The sequence below is a fragment of the Hydra viridissima genome, unplaced genomic scaffold (genome assembly GCF_058129835.1).
Source record: "Hydra viridissima isolate aposymbiotic clone 2 unplaced genomic scaffold, HvirCarnegie_v1 scaffold_5, whole genome shotgun sequence".
Lineage (NCBI taxonomy): Eukaryota > Metazoa > Cnidaria > Hydrozoa > Anthoathecata > Hydridae > Hydra > Hydra viridissima.
This window is the reverse complement of record NW_028324304.1, coordinates 18,535,481-18,553,189: the sequence shown is the minus strand read 5'-3', so window position 1 is coordinate 18,553,189 and position 17,709 is coordinate 18,535,481. Positions and strand designations below refer to the sequence as shown.

Sequence of the window (17,709 nt, the reverse complement as noted above, 5' to 3'; positions counted from 1 at the left end):
AAGTAATTCAGATAAAGCTTTTTAAAGTGTTAAAGATAAAGTTCATAGACTGAAAAAGATCTTCCTATAAAAAAATGAAGCCATCAAAACTAATTTGTTTTTAGGAGAAAAATGATTGATTTTTAATAGTTTGATTTACAATTAAATTCAGCATTTAACTTGATTGTTAAATCCAGTAATTTGGAACAAATTGTATTTGTTGCTCAAAGTACTTATAGTTAAAATGGTTTGCAACTTCACAGTTCCCACTCCTTCTGACCGAAAGTGGCAGTATTTTATTGGTATTTCAATGCTTTTCTATTTTGGAGGAATAATAATAATCTTTATTTCACAAAGTTTGCTCTCTTTTTTGCGGAATGATCACAAAAAAAACACAGTTGATATTGAGGAAGAAGAGGAAGATGTAACAGAATTGGAGCAGAGTTTTTATTTAGAGTTAGTTGAAGCAGCTGGTATTCTTGTATCTGCACAAAATCTTCAAGGTAGAATTTTGGTAGGTTTAGCCGATTTAATGTATTTACCAATTTATCATTATTCTTTATTTGTAAAATGAGTAAAAAATATTGAGAAGCATTCCATAAATATTAAGAAGTATTCTATAAATATTGCCTCTTTTTTTTAGAGTGTTGTTTCCTTTATTTTCAACCTAGCTTGTGTAGCCATGTATGTGGCTACATCTTCAGAGTATGTTTGTTTTGTTTAATTTTTTATTTCAGTATAAAGAGCATTAAATTTAATTCATGTTTCTGACACTAATTTTCTCTTTTCATTTTGTTAATGATATTTCAGATTTTTTTTTTAACATCTACCTTACTTAATTGAAACTAAACGATTACTTCTTTTTAACTTTAGAGGCATTGAACACTGCTTTTTTTATGATGGGGCAATGTGGAAAGTTGAGATGATAATATATGTTTTTTTCCTTTTTCATCTATTCATCAGGGTAAGACATCTTAAGTTTTAACATTCAATTAAATATAAGCTGCTAATCAATATTAAAATGCTTTTAAATTTATAACCATTGAAGATTTTCTATTTTCTTTTTTATCTTAATCTCAAAAAAATGAAAATAATATTATTCATATGATGCACACATTTCTAGAAGATAATATAATTTAGATGATATAAAATAGCATTAAAAAAAAACCCCGAGATTTAAGATTTGATTATCTAATCCTTTGATTTGAAAATAATTTAAAATTTTAGTTCTTTGCTGCACACAATAAACTAGCATTCTGGTCCTCAGATTTGATGACAATTATTGATATACTAACCATGCCTACTATATTCTTCCCTGCTGTATTAAATAACCAATATTGGCTTGGTAATATTTTTCAATTACTAATTCATTTTTATAGAATTGAACTTTCATTTATATCTGCATAAGAATTATGATTTATTTATTTTTATGTAGTTATCTATGTGATCATTTAATGTGAAATTTGTTACATTTATATCTGATATATTCTTACATTTCACTGCATAGGCTTACGTTTTCTGCGAGTCATGTACTTAACAAGGCTGGGTGAAATTTTACAATTTCTTAATGTTCTCAAAACTGGGTGAGTTAAATTTTGTATAACTTGTTATTTTGATATCCATTTTTTTTTTTTTTTTATGTTTCTTTTATTGCCATTTTTATTGCTGTTATTTACTTTTATCTAAAATAATGTTAAAAGTTCTTAGAATCTAAAAGATTTTTTGAGTCCAGAATGTTTCATGCATTGATTATCTGTCATTATACTCTTTGCATAATATCTTCTTGCATTCTTTATATTTAAAAAGTACTGTCTTGATATATAGTTCTCTAAACACTGCTGTAAAAGTTTTTAGATCTTTTTTTACCAAAACTACTTAAATACCAATAAAAGTTCAAAAAACTCTTATTTTGGTCATTAGTAATACTATTTCAATCAAAAGTATTGTTATCTTTACTGTTATGATAGTGACATTTTCTGTAACATATATATATATATATATATATATATATATATATATATATATATATATATATATATATATATATATATATATATATATATATATATATATATTGAGAGAGAGAGAGAGGTAGGTAATTAGGTAGGTAGGTTATTAGGTATGTAGGCATGTTTGTATGTATGAATGTGTGATATATGTATGCATGCATACACATACTTAACCAAAAAATTAATGCACCACATAAATTCTGATTTATTTAGAAAAATATTATGTATTACCCAATTTATCAATTGCAAAGATGGTACTAATTTTAATAGTTATGACTTTTGTAGGTTTTAGTCTGTTTTCCTTATTTAATTTCGAAATCATAGCAGCTTTTCATAAGTAGGATATTTTTGTTGTAATTAAACCTCACTTCTAAAAGAAAAGTATGAATTGGTTTTAAATCATTTTGATAGAAGAAAAGATAACTGTCATTTGAGCAACACATCTCCTCAAGATACAATGTGGTGGACAAAGTTTAAGTTGTGATGAATGTGTTGCTTTGCTCTGATCGCCAGCCAAGAGTGTATAGAAGGCCAAATAAAAGATATTTGCCTTTTAACATTAGAGAAACCACTTTATATGGAGGTGGCTCAGAGATGGTGTGGGGTGGAATATATTTACAGAGCTTTTTATTGTTGGTGGTGCATGTCTGATTTCTCGTAGCAGACATTTTAGAACCTTTTGTGGTGCCTTTTGCACCTTTCATAGGAGATGGCTTCCTGTTTATGCTGAATATTTCAAAATGCTTGATAATATTTATGACAATTAAAATAAATCGGAATGTATAAGTAATGTGTTGAGTGGTTAGTGTGTATATATATATATATATATATATATATATATATATATATATATATATATATATATATATATATATATATATATATATATATATATATATATATATATATATATATATATATGTATATATATATATATATATATATATAATTTTTTTTTGGAAAACAAAATAATAAAATTCTCAACTTATTTCAGATCATCTGTTGAAATGATGGGAATGATAGGTACTTTTCTTTCTGTTTGGCTGACATCTGCTGGGATGGTTCATTTGGTAGGTTTTTTTAAAAGGACAATCTTTATTTATACCTTTAATGATAAACTTTTTGTAGAAAATTAAAAATTTTTTGAAATATTCTAGATTGAAAATACTGGCGATCCGTGGAGTCCTATCAATTATGAAAACAAAGTTTCCATAAACTATTTTCACTGTACTTATTTTTTACTTGTGAGTTATTTGTAGTGGTCTTCAAAGTTTTTTTATTTTCAATGTACTTATTTTTTAATTGTGAGTTATTTGTGGTGGTCTTTGAATTTTTTTTATTTTCAAGTTAACAATTTGAATTTTTTCTTTAATTTTGGTTTTTTCAAGGAAACTTTTGTGCTTGTTTTTTATTTAAAAGCTTTGTTATCTTTGTGGTTTAGAAGTAAAATTGAAAAATTAAAATTTCCGAAAATGTTTTTGGTTCTTAAAGATATCTCTCTAGAACTTAATATTATATTACTAGTGTGTAAATATATTTTTCAAGTTCTCACTATCATAGGTTACAATGTCAACAGTTGGTTATGGTGATATCACATGTACTACATACCTGGGAAAAATATTTGGAATGATGTTCATTGGTGTTGGTCTGGTAATTATATGCTTATCATATTATTTTTATTAGAAAATGGTAATGGTTTTTTTTCATATGGTAGTATGGAAAATACGAGTATTTAACCGTTGATTATAGTTTGTAACTTTCTCTCAAAAAACCAGTCCTTGGTCTAGACCTGTAAAAAACCAATCCTGGGTCCAGACCTATAAAAAAGGTAAAAATTCCATCAAACCTATTACTTTTCTTTTTGGCTTTCCAACTTCATTTCTTATTCAGAAATCCCTAATCTTTTCTGTTATATCAAGTTTGTAAATCAGAGTGATAACTCTTCATTACACTTCTTGATTTGCTTTACTTATTTTGATATTATCTAAAAAAAATCTCTTTTACATACATACATACATACATACATACATACATACATACATACATACATACATACATACATACATACATACATACATACATACATACATACATACATACATACATACATACATACATACATAAATACATACATACGTACATACGTACCTACATATGTATGTATGTATGCATGTATGTATGTATGTATGTATGTATGTATGTATGTATGTATGTATGTATGTATGTATGTATGTATGTATGTATGTATGTATGTATATACAGGGGGGTACAAAAAAAAAGAAGCCACACTCAATTTTTTAATAAAAAAGTCTATATAAAATCTCTTAATTTCATAATAAAAGTATTACAAGACAATTTTGATAGAAATACATATGATATTACTGTATATTACATATAATAAAAAGAAATTAGGATTTCCGAGGTATTTTTCAAGTTTTAGTTGCATTAGTTCTTAACTGGCCACACTTTGTTTCTTATGACTTCTGCGTATCTACAAGGCATTCTATCGACAGTTCTTTTTACAAAGTCATTTAACAAAGCATTCCAACTATTTGGCACAGTTTATCTTCATTTATTGCCCTACAATCTTTCAGTTTTCTATCCAATATAGACCAAAGGTTTTCTATAGGATTTAAATCAGGAGAATGTATTGGCCAAGGCATAACTGGCATCAATTTAGATTCTAGATATCTTTTATTCAGCCGTGCTGTATGTTGGGGATTATTATCCTGTTGAAAAATGTAGTCACCATAAGGAAAAAGTTCTTTTATACTTGGTCCAAGTTGATTAACTAAGATTTTATGATACTAATGCTGGTCCATGGTGCCTTTCACATGGTAAAGTTTTTCAACTTTGTGTGCACTAAAACAACCCTAAAAATTAATTTTTTTTGTCGTTTAATGGTTGCTTTGTATGTTTAAGGTTTGAATTTTTCCCCAACTAATTTCTAACAGTAAGATCGACCATTATAAAACAAGATAAAAGGAGACTCGTTGCTACAAATGACTTTAGCCCATTGTCTCCAATCTTTGTGCTCAATGCATCTACTTTAATCTTTTTTTTGCGATTGATTTTACTAACAAAAGGTTTATTTGCTTTCCAGAAAAAAATTCATCTGATGCTTTTATTTGATGAGATATTGTCCACTATGAGATATTAGTAAGGTTCAAATCTAGTTTTATCTCAGACCATGTGATTTTACGATATTTTTTGATAGCATTAAGAATGTTGTGATCTCACTATTTTGAAATTTTGGGCCTGAAATTTTTCTCCCTGATCCAACAGACCTTTCAGTTTTACCAGTGTGTTTATATTTCTTCACCTATCTGCCAATAGTTGAGTTTTGTCGTTTAAAATGTTTTCCAATCCTATGAGACTCTCATTGGTCAGTAGCTTCAATAACTTGTCCAATTACTATATCCATAGGTTTTTTTCTAAAATGTTAAACATGGCCATATTATTCTGTATTTTTAAAGATTTTATTTATGTAAATATTAGTGTATATAAAAGGCTTTTTTTCATATCAATATACTGTGGTGTGACCAAACAAAGTCCTATGCTTTAAGAAAGTCCTAATTTAAGAAATGACAAATTTCGTATATGTAAAAGAAACATTTGCGAAAAATAACTTTGTTGTTTTAACTAGATATCTAGTTAGATAAAGTAACAAAATTTTTTTCTCTTAATGTTCATTTTATGTACACAAAATTTGTCATTTCTTAAATTAGGACTTTCTTAAAGCATAGGACTTTGTTAGGTCACACCACGGTAGATAAATTTTAAATTAAAAATAAAGCAGGGTCTTTTAATATATTTAATTAGTAAATTTAAATAAACTTTTTAATTTTATATTAAATTTTTATATTAAATAATTTTTTATATTAAATAATTAAATAAACTTTTTAAAATTAAATAAACTGTATTAGGAGTGATGAGAGAAATATTTTAGTTTTAAAACTCGTACTTTTTGTTCTCCTGACACATTTGCATGGTTTTATAAAAAAGGTGGTTGCATAATTTATCATAAGTTATAAAAGTATTTTTTATATATTGTTACTAGAGTGAAAAAGTATAAACAGTCTATCATAAAATCAAAGCACAATACAAATTGTTCTTTAATTGTGCTGTAGTTAAATTTGATAATGACATGAGCATCACATATTTGCTGCTTGAGATGTTCAGCAGAAAAAAATGGGTGAAAAATGTAAAAAAATTAACTTGAAGTTTGTACGCAAACAAAAAATTCTACAAAATTTAAAGTTTTTAATTAAAAAAAAAACTTACAAAAAAAACTTAAAAAGTTACAGGTGATGAAATGGATTTCAGATCAGTGAACTTGAATTTAGTTTGAAACAGAAATTCTTGTATTTTTTTTAAAATTTCTGTTTTAAACTAAATGAAGTACACTGAAAAGGGGTGTAATTAAGTTATTAGTTATCCATAAAAGTGAAAGGTTATAGAATAAAGTTGTAATATCACCTAATAAGATTACAAGATTACATAAGATTACAAGATTATGCAAAAGTTGATTTATAGCACAATAAAAGACTATAAAAAAAAGGATTTTTTTCCCAATATGAAAATTTTTTAAATTGTTTATGATTATATTAGAGAATTAAAAAAAAAAAACTTTGACTTTTACAATTAAAACATAATTTTCTTTTAAAATTTTTTTTATCTTTTGAATTTAATGAAAAAAATGCATCGCCAATGTATTAACTTGAGTTAAAAAATTGTGCAAAGTGAATTCCAAAATTCTTTTTATTCACCCAAACATATTGAAGATGTGATCAAGTATATTTTTGGTTGAGTTAACCTTGCCTACTTATTTTTCCCTACTTATTTTTCCCTACTTATTTTTCCCTACTAATTTTTCCCTATTTGTTTTTTCCCTACTTATTTTTTCCCTACTTATTTTTTCCCTACTTATTTTTTCCCTACTTATTTTTTCCCTACTTATTTTTTCCCTACTTATTTTTTCCCTACTTATTTTTTCCCTACTTATTTTTTCCCTACTTATTTTTTCCCTACTTATTTTTTCCCTACTTATTTTTTCCCTACTTATTTTTTCTCTACTTTTTTAGGGTTTGTTTGCATCATATCTTCCTGCTATTTCAGATTTTGTTGCTTCTCACACCAAGTACAATAAAGAATTTAATATGATACCAGGGAAAAAGTATATCTGTTAATTTCTATATTAGAAAATTCAAAAGAATAATGAAAGGCTTATAGAAAATTTTGAAATAACCAAAAAAAAACAGTTCTCAAATTTTCAAAGTTTTTAGTTTTGGTTTTAAGTTTGGTTCTTTTCTTTTTTTTTGTCTTTTTGGTTGTTTGTTTTGTTTTGTCTGTTTTTTTTACAATACTTTTATTCATATTTGTGCATCGTACTTCAACAAAAAAACAGACTTTTTTTTTAATTTTTTCAAAACTCTTTCAAGTTTTCAATTTTGATAAAATCTATTCAGACTTAAAACATATTTAAAATTTTAAACATATATTTACCACAGCCATTATAACTGCATGGTTTTTGTGTTTTAGAAATGAATCTGGCATATTCTGTATAAAAAAATTGATAACCAAAAAAGGTTATTTATTGTATATTAAAAAGATCTTGTAATTCTAGTTTTCCTTTTTCAGACATCTTTTTTATTCTGTAGACATGTTATTGTTTGTGGCTACATCACTCATGAAAGTGTGTCTTCATTTTTGAGAGATTTTCTTCATCCAGACAGAGATGACAATCTTACCATGGCAGTGTTTTTAGCTCCGTAAGTAATGTTAATAGGTAGTAACAACCGTTTTTAAACACCTTGCAATAGTCATTGTTTATCTTATGTTGTCAATTAAAGAGCAATTTTTTATTTTGTTTTTAAAAATATCTTTGTTAATGGTTTATGAAGCGGTGAAAATATTTGCCTTGACTGAAAACCATTTATTTGGCAGATCATTTCCTGATGTAAATATCCAAACATCACTTAAAAGGTATGAAACTCGAGCATCATATTTCATGGGGACTATTTACTCATCTATAGATGCCAACAGAATGCAGGTAAAAGTTTGGAAGATGTCTTTAGTTGAATAAATACTTTTTTAGCTAAGTAGTTCAAGTAAGTTAAGTAGGTGAGTAGTTTAAGTAAGTTGCATAAATTTTATTTCCAGATCAACAATGCAGATGCTGTAATTATATTATGTAACAAGAAATGTACTAATCCTGATGAAGAGGATGCTGCAAACATAACCAGGTTTGTTAAACACAATTTTAAAAAAGTTCATTAAAAATAATCCTTTCTTTGTTTTTTTTTTTGTTTTTTATTTTTTTTGCACTTTTACAATTATTTTTCTTTTTTAAGAGTGATCGCTGTTAAAAACTATCAAGAGCGTGTGCGCTGCATTGTTCAGTTGATGATGAATCGCAATAAAGTACGTTTTTTTTAAAAGCTTTTTCCAATACATATTATTTTCTACATGTTTTTTGGATTTGAGTTTTATAACAAATAATGAATAGGTGCATTTGATGAACTGTCCTCAGTGGAATGCAGAATATGGTGATGCAATCATCTGCATCAATGAGTTAAAGCTTGGTTTTATTGCTCAGACCTGCAATGCACCTGGTTTTTCAACATTGGTTGGAAATTTGTTTGGAATGCGAAGTAACGAGGTATTTATTTATTTTTTTTGGCTTTTTTTTTATATCAAAAAGTTATCTAGTAAGGAAAAGAAGAAAATGTTAAATTCAAAACTTAAGATAATAACTTTAAGAATAATAGTTAATAATAAGAACAATAATTAACTTTAAGAATGATGGTATTCTAATTTTTTTTTATTTTTGAAAATAAATACAAAATATTAAAAGGAAATAATAAAATAATAAACAGAAAGAAAATACTGATTTTATAGTCTATTATTATGGTGTGCTAATTATTTATGAATGACAATAAATAAATGTTAATGGTTATAAAATAGTAATTAATATCATATACCAATATTGACAATACCAGTAGGTAATGATATAAGTAGATATTGGTTAAAAAATATTGATAAATGCTACTTAATGCTAATTTTTTATTAAAATCTATTTTTATAATGACATACTAGTTATTATTTATGAGTAACTAAGTCTAAGTTTTTTGTTAATATCTTTACATAACATTTTGTTTTAAAAAAAAAACTTAGGTTTCAGAAGATATTACAGAAAGTGAGCAATGGAAAGCTGCTTATATGTTAGGGGCTGCTAATGAAATGTACTCAAGTTATCTTTCAAATTCTTTTGTTGGGATGTCCTTCTCACAAGCTGTCGAGTAAGTTTGCTTTATTAATTTGCTGATACTCAATAATATTTAGATAGTATTATTACTCTTTATACATAACTAATAGTTTCTATCTTTTGTAATCTGTTTAATAACATTTAGGCATTATCATTATTACTCTCTAGATATAACTGTTTATTTCTTGTAAATTTTATCTATTACAATATATTATAAAGAGTATAAAGTAATAAATTATTATTGATTTCTATATGTATTTATTAATCTTTAAATATAATTAATAATTACTCTATAGATAGAATTATTGCTATTTTCATAATAATGAATTAGTTTTTAAAGCTTATGCTTTATGCTTTTAGTTTTGATTTTTATAGTTGTTTTTCTATTAGGTTGTGCTTTGAAAAGTTAAGATTGCTGCTGATTGCAATTGAATTAAAGACAAAAAAAGGAAAAGAGTATGTCATGATTTTATTATTTTATGTTCCTTCAAATTGCAGAAGTGCAGAGCACTAAAAGAAACCAAGATTAATAGATGAACAGTTCAAAGTTCGATTTTAGTTTTCAGTTTGTTTTGATTATTTGGATAAATCTTAAATATAGAACAGATTTTTTTTTGAGTAAAAACTACATAATTTAATTCTATTATCCTGTCTAAATATATCCATAATATCTCGAATAATTGTAGTTAGTATAGCTTTATTCTTTTTCAGTGTTTGGATTTTTAATTAGCAGTTTATAAATGTAGACTGCATTGTTTATTTACATATTTTAGTCTTAAAATTTTTTGAGGTTTTAAAATTCAGGGTTATACTATTTTCAAAAGTATTTTACCAAAAACAATTATAAAACAGTTTGATTCAAATATATGCTTTAAAAAATCACAATGAACTATATGAAATATCTGTTGTAATGTGAGTAATTTATTCCTAATTTGAAATGGCATTATTCAGCTTCGTATATTATGCAGATTGCATAATTTAGAACTCACATGTTTTATCCTATACTTTACTCTTTGTTGCCAATTAAATTAAATTTTATTCTTCTGCACTATAATGCTCTGTTAATTATTTTGTTGTTGTCATTGGCTGTCTTTTTCATTTTCAATTAAAATCTTTCAGGTTTGCTATTAATCCTATGGATAAAAAGTTGAAATTGACTAAAAACACGCGTGGTTTCTTTATTGCTCAAAAAGCTCTTGATGCAGAAAGGTAAAAGCTTTTCACTAAAAGTTGTAGTAAATTCTTTTATTTTAAATTGTTAAAAATGAAAAATATTTTATAATAAATTAATTCAAAAAACTTTTTTTTTTACCAAAGTCATTTTTGCAAGTTTTTTTATGTCATGAAATAATATGATTTCTCTTTCTAATTTCAAGTTTTATGATTTTTCTAGGGCATTGCGGTATTGCTCAACATGCCACAAAGACTTGATTGATCCTGAAAGAATGTTAAAATGTAGATGTAGGAGAAGTAAGTATTTTATCTTTTAAATCGATGTTACTTATATTTTATTAGTTAATTTTTAAATATGTTTTTATATATTTATCATTTCTGTGTGTGTTTTTTAAATGATAAATTATTTAAAACTGTTATACGATATTTCTATAAAAAAATTTTTTTAGTAGTACTACATAAAGAAAAATTTAATTAAAAATTCACATAAAATTTTAAAGTTAAGATTAAAGATGTTCATCACTTTTTGTGTTGTTTGAACTTTTTGAAGAATGAAGTTTATTGTTAATGTAAAAGTAAAAAAAATTTACAGATCAAATCACTATGAAAGTACCAGAAACAAAAGTGGACATTGATCCTATGTATTTACTTGAAGTTGCTCCAGAAGATGAAAAAAAGAAGTAGGAATGCTATATTTTTATATATAATTGCAAATAATGTTTTGCTAACTTTTGTCTATTTGCAGTACATGCAGCTTATTGGATTTCAATTTTTTAGTGCACGCACATTAACTGAAGATTATTTTCCTAATGGTGACAAGCCAAAGTTTGATCAAACTGGTACGTTTTATTGGTGTGAAAGTCGATCATTTGCTGCTGCTAAACTGGTAAATTTTTTTTTAAATTCTTATAGGACAGAATTTAGTGAAGATTCACTCTTTTGTATTTGATTATTTATCTGTTATTGCTAACAAGGACAGCAATATTGAAATAAATGATGATTATTGTAATAGATGTTGTTTTCTTGTTACAGTTTTTTGCAGCAACTTTTTGGCTTTTTTTTTTTTTTTTTTTTTTGCATCTTTGATATTTTTTATTTATTAGACTTTAGAGGGAGCAGCTGCTAAGAAGTTTGATATTTTTTATTTATTAGAGTTTGGAGGAGGCAGCTGCTGAGAAATTTGTTAATCACGTAGTAGTTTTGGTCTTATCAAATAAACTTTCTCCTTCATTAGAGCTGCGTCAGCTTGTAAGTGTTTATTTTTAGATTTGATGAAAATACATTTAAAATTTCACCAATCAACTACTATATTTCTTTTAAGGTATTACCTTTACGAGCAAGTAACACTTCACCCTCCATGTTGAAAAAAGTTGTAATCTTAGGTGATGGAGAATTTTTACAGAGAGAGGTTTGTTAGTTATAAACAGATATTTTTTTAAAAAAAAAAAACTTTTTGGAAGTTTATTGTCAATTGCTTTTATTATAGTGGGTGCGGTTGGCCAACTTTCCTGATGTTCATATTGTTCCTGTAAGTTCTTACATTGTTAATGTTTACAAAGGTGTGTAAAATGCTTCTTGTTCTGTGTCAATAAAAAATGCTTTTTAATATATAAAGTTTAGTACAAAAAAATTTAACATACCTAAAAGTCAATATAAATATGTTTAAAAAATGTATACAGAAAAATGTGTGTAAAAACAACTTTGTTATAGTAAAAAAAAAAAATTTTATCTTTTCAATCGCCAACCTCAGTGCTGATGGTTGATTTTTAGGTTTCTATTTAATAGCTGATTGGTTTCTTTCTATCCCAACATTTTTGCACCAGCTTCAACTTATTTAGCAATTTAGCTGTAAAACATCTTTGTATGATGTCCAAACTGTTCTTCATATAACTTGCAAATTATTCTCTGAAACTGTGTTTTAAAAGGAAGTTTATTAAGAAAGGAAAAATCTTTATGTTTCATAGGAAACCTAATTGTATCTTCTGTAAAATTTATGCTTGCTTCCAAATTTTCCAAAGATACTTTATATAAAGCTCAAAATTTCAAAACAAAACCCAAACAAAATTTCAAAACAGAATAAGTTATTTTATGATTTGTTAGGGGTCACCATATAACCGACAAGATCTTCGATCAGTAAATATTCAAACTGCAGACATGTGCATCTTGCTGTCTCCTGGAAACAACAATTCAGGCGAACTGGAGCATCAAGCACTTTCAGACAAAGAAGTTATTTCGCTTACTCTCAATTTAAAAGGTTTTATTAATTTATTGAATTTCTTCAGTTGAAAGTTTTGTGTTAAAAAAACTAAAATAGTTAAGTTCACAAATGATTATGCAAGAATATGTAATAAATTTTTGCTATAAATTTTCTTTCATGTAAATAGCAATGCAATTTGAAGCTGAAAAGACATCAGAAAAACCCTTGGTCTTACAATCACCCACGGTTATTGAGTCAAATGTTTCGCCAAGAAGCTCACTGAGTTTCACAGCAAAAAGTGGCATTGAGAGTCCTAGACTAATGTCTGTAAAAGAAAAGCTTCCTGCAGAGAAAGGAAAAGCATCATTAAAAATAATCACTGAACTGAGTAAGCATTTAGTGTGAGAGGAGGTTATACTTGCAAAGTTATTCTCATCCTTCATTGAACAAAAAATCTTTTTTTTTCATCTCTTTTTTCTTGTTTTTTTTTTTTTTTTTCAATCCATTTCTTACTTTCTGAAATTTTTTTCCATTAGTTTCATGGTTTCTTTGTATTTGTTTCTAGTCTACAATACCAATGCCATGTTTTTGGATCAAGATGATATGAACATTTATGATGATGAACATTTTTATCTGACACAGCCTTATGCATGTGGTTCTATATTTACAGTTTCGGTTCTTGATTCACTAGTTAGTGCGGTGAGTTCAATTTTTTTTATTCTGTTAGAGGTTATTTACTAATATTTAATAACGGTTTTAACAAATTAAAAATGTAATTTTTTAGGGATTGTTCACATGTTACATAATCGATTTTGATCATTTTTTGATCTCCTCTCCCCTACAATCAAGCACGATCTTTTGGCATATTCTTTTCCCCAAATTTAAGTCATTAATTGTTAACCCCCCCCCCCCAACCTCCATGTAAATAAAAATTATGGAAAGATTTCTCTTTTTCGGTAATCTTTATTTTGTCAGAGAAAACTCAATATTTTTCATTAACAGTTTTTCATTACAGTTGTTTGAAATCATGAGAATGATAATTAGCCAGAAAAACAGGGGAAACAAAGCAAATATAGCACAATAAGGTGACTGGTGAACGTTATCTGTATACTGCATGTTATCAGAACATTATCTGTATCTAGAAATGTCAATAATAACGTTTGTAAACTTTTTAACTTGCTTATGGTATCATACCTATTAATCCCCACCCCCACCCTACCCCTATAGTCAGGCACAAATATCAGCAGTGACTCCCTTCCCCCTCCTTGATTATGTAATATGTGATTAGTTTTTTCTAAATACATATCAAGCATTTCTTCATTTTATTAGAAATTTTTTTTCTGTAGACTTATAATTGATATATAAATGTACTTTGTGTGGGTTTTTTTCCCAAAAATGTTCTTAGTAACTTTGGGCAATGTGGACTACCATTTTATTTTTTTGATATTATTGCCACAATATGTTTCCATTATTTAGTAGATTTGTTGCCTAAATATACTTCTAATCAAGATTCATAAATGTTTATGTAGAAAAATTTTACATATTATAAGAATATTTAAAGAAACCTAAATAGCAAATCAACAAAACTTGGCAGGAATTGTGGATTATTATATACAAATAATATGGAATACTTGTCCAAGTTACCTGCAACAAACCATTAAATAAAAAATATGAAATGAATTTTTATAAACTTTTCTATAGTAAAGTCTTTTGCTCTATCAAAGGATGTGCTGATTGGCTTCCTCAAGCTTAATTCATCTTTATGACATTGCATAAAACCATAGAATTAATCTTTGCCAGCATATTGCTAAAAAACAGAATATGTACTTGAAGTGTTGTATATTTTTGCCAGTTGAAAAGCAAGAGATCTTATATCTTTTCTAGTAAGTCCCCAATACCATGCCTCCACCTTTTTAGCTTACTTCACTAAACCATCCTCAATATCATTATTCAAAACAGGATTGCGACCCAGAGGTCTGAAGTTTTGGTTTTACTTTGGCACATTCTAATAAGCATTGCTGTTGGAACGTTAAAAGATTTTAATGCAAAAAAAAATTCCATTGTAATGGCTTCTAAGGCTTATTTTGTGTCTTCTTGGTCCATATTTTTGAATTTCACCTTATTAAGACATTGTTCTAAAATGAATCTGAATAAAGTTGTTTTCCAAGTTATATTACCACTGGTACGCAATACACAACATTTTGTGGTCCACATTAGACGACTTTCAGCTTTTTCAATAAAAACATTTCTTTTATTTTTAAAATTTACTGTAAGTAAAAAGTCACTAATTGTAACTAAGATAAAAACTATAAGTTTGTTGTAGAAAAAAACGGACCAACTCAATCTCTCAAATATGTATACTAAAAATCATCCAATTGTTGTACCAAAACAAATGTTGACCATATGCAGCAACAATCAGTACTCGCGTAAAAAGTCAACAATCCTGTTATGTATAAAAATCATAAATGATGCTCGTTTTTATCATTTGGCAAAACATCAATTAAGTGTTAACATATGTCAGTTTCTAAAAAAAGCCACTAGTCCATATTTGGTGCATAGTCCATAATACCTGGAGTTACTCTACTGCGTATACAGTATAACTAAATAATATCAAGATTTTTTTGTGTCCACTTTGGTGAAGTTTTTTGTGTTTTTTTTGAATGTGCATTTTGTTGCAAGACAAAAAAATGAAGCTCTTTTTCTGGGGAACTTGAAGAAAAAAAAAAAGCAATTTTATTGGAAAAATTTTATTTCAATTTATTTATTTCCGTTTTTCTGTGGTTAAATTTTTCCAGAACTCTTTAAATTCTATATCAACTGGATTCTAGGACTTGTTTTGTCCACTAGTCTATCATCCAGAAAAAAAATAAAGTTTTAGGGTTTAACTTGAGGTATGAGTTGGATACTCACCGTAGATCTTTAATCTCTAGGGAGAAAATGGTGTCCTCTGATCTTGTCACAATACTTCTTCCCGCTTCAGTTGAATTTTGCAAAATTTTAACATCTTTTTGTTCAATACCAGTTACACTTATGAAATGATGTAATTATTTATAATGCAGCTTTGACTGAAGTCTGACAATTTTATGTGTAAAGTATGGTTTAGAGAGGTAATTTTTCTTACATAAATATGCAATATTTTAGGTCTAAAACTTGACAGTATAAAAAAACATTTCAGAAAAACTTGATCTTAAAAGAAATCTTCATTTTTTTTATATATATACATATACATATACATATACATATACATATACATATACATATACATATACATATACATATATATATATATATATATATATATATATATATATATATATATATATATATATATATATATATATATATATATATATATATATAACACACACACACACACACACACACACAGATTTCATGATCTCTTCGTTAATAATTCTTTGATGTAAATCCATATTCCTTTTCTTCCTGCTACACTTCAAAAAGTTATTTACCAGGAAAGTTAGGTTCTGTGCAGCAACTTGTTTTAGTTTTTGTATGGCTACTTATTTTAGGTTTTGCACGGCTGTTTGTTACTGTAAATAAAGCAACAACTTTTTTCTCCTTAAAAATTTCTTCATTTTTTCAAAAATTTTTTCTCTTCAATCTCTCAAAAATTTTCTTTTAGTTTTAAAAATGTGAACAGTTTTAAAACTAAAAGAAAATTTTTGTTTTGGATTTATTAAACATTTGAAATATTAAAATTTAAATAAGTTGCGGCGTTTCTGTGTTGATATTACCTTCATTCAGATGAATTTGGAATATATTTTGAGTTGACATTTTCTTGATCCAGCAATCTTCTCCGATAAGAGTCACATATCTGTGTAGAATCGTATCATCTGTTTTGATGTCCACAACAAAAGAAAACTAACCAAAAAATAACAAATAATAGCAAATCTTTACAAGCAATTATCAAATTCATTTTTTCAAAAGTTCCCAAGGGATTTTGTTTTTAAGCTTATACGTCTTGTATTTTTATGCAGACCTAGAAAATATGCTCCATCAAAGTGTGCACGAAAAAAGTCCTCAATTTTCTTTAACCTCACTATTTGTACTGGCTTAACAATAGTCATTGATAAATAACAATAACTGGCTTCACAGTAGTCATAGATTGCTTAACAATAGTCATGGTTACGTTTGGGCTTTTTTTTTTTTTTTTTTTTGAATCGTTTTTTTAATAAAATCTACGAGTGTTCTATTAAGCATTTTAAAGAGATATTTTTAGAAATGTTAATGGATATATTTTTTAGACATATTTTAATGGAGATATTTTAACTATCGTTCAAAACCTTGTGACCGGAAGTGTCAGCTCGGAACTGGATGAACTGCTAGCTGAAGGCAAACAACCTTTGGGGTCATTCGAAACATTAGATATTGCAGCAGTAAGAAATCGATGCCGAATAGCACAAGTAGATCTTTGTGATGGTCCGCTTTCCGAATTTGGGGTATGTGTGAAAAATTTGGTGTAGCTCCTTAAAAAGTCTGAATGCTTTTAAAATTTAGATTTTAATTTTGTTTTCAGCAATGTGGAATGTTTGGTGATTTGTTTTTGTACGCCTTGCGCACTTACAACATGATATGTTTGGGTTTATTTCGGCTGCGTGATATGCAACGATTGCGGACTAAGAGTACAAAAAGATATGTAATTACGTTCCCAGAGTTCAATTTTATCCTTGCACCGACCGATCGCGTTTTCGCGTTAATGCAGTTTCAAGCCATTAAAAAGAAGAAAAAGATAAATTTTGCAAAAGCAGCCTCCGCTTTATTTGAGTGAAATAAAGAAATTGATTTGCAAAGCGCGCTCTGCACCTTTCGAATAGCAAATTTTATGTTAAGATAAATCAAAAAAAGTATAAATTGTAAATATGTAAATTTTGTCGAATATAAAATTTTATATAGATATACATTTTAATTTATTTTAGTTGCAAAAAAGTTGCATGTAAAATTACACAGAGAAATTAAGTTTAAGAGTATTTTTGAAAAATTTTATATAAGTACCCCCTTGAGGAATTAAAAAGCGGTAAAAATTGAAAACTTAAATGTAGAGCATTTTGAAAAAAGACGTTTTT

The 17,709-nt window shown here is 26.9% G+C and overlaps 1 protein-coding gene across 1 annotated transcript; it reads left to right on the top strand.

The window, feature by feature from the left end:
- On the top strand, window positions 1-17,536 carry LOC145189094 (calcium-activated potassium channel subunit alpha-1-like). The gene is made up of 28 exons (XM_090086860.1): window positions 1-493; window positions 623-684; window positions 853-943; window positions 1,207-1,324; window positions 1,487-1,562; window positions 2,983-3,058; window positions 3,146-3,232; window positions 3,549-3,638; window positions 7,073-7,164; window positions 7,649-7,759; window positions 7,935-8,040; window positions 8,151-8,233; window positions 8,342-8,411; window positions 8,497-8,649; window positions 9,165-9,289; window positions 9,646-9,711; window positions 10,375-10,464; window positions 10,649-10,725; window positions 11,021-11,108; window positions 11,206-11,314; window positions 11,581-11,676; window positions 11,750-11,836; window positions 11,915-11,956; window positions 12,529-12,682; window positions 12,813-13,013; window positions 13,191-13,324; window positions 16,891-17,085; window positions 17,163-17,536. The coding sequence occupies exons 1-28, from the start codon at window positions 224-226 to the stop codon at window positions 17,412-17,414; spliced, it is 3,201 nt and encodes a 1,066-aa protein (XP_089942986.1). The 5' UTR covers window positions 1-223; the 3' UTR covers window positions 17,415-17,536.
- Window positions 17,537-17,709: the final 173 nt, after the last annotated feature.

Coding starts and splice junctions, on each gene's coding strand:
- LOC145189094 (XM_090086860.1), top strand. CDS start 224: ATGGTTTGCAACTTCACAGTTCCCACTCCTTCTGACCGAAAGTGGCAG. Junction 494..622: donor ATCTTCAAGGTAGAATTTTG/GTAGGTTTAGCC, acceptor TCTTTTTTTTAG/AGTGTTGTTTCCTTTATTTT. Junction 7,760..7,934: donor ATGGCAGTGTTTTTAGCTCC/GTAAGTAATGTT, acceptor TTTATTTGGCAG/ATCATTTCCTGATGTAAATA.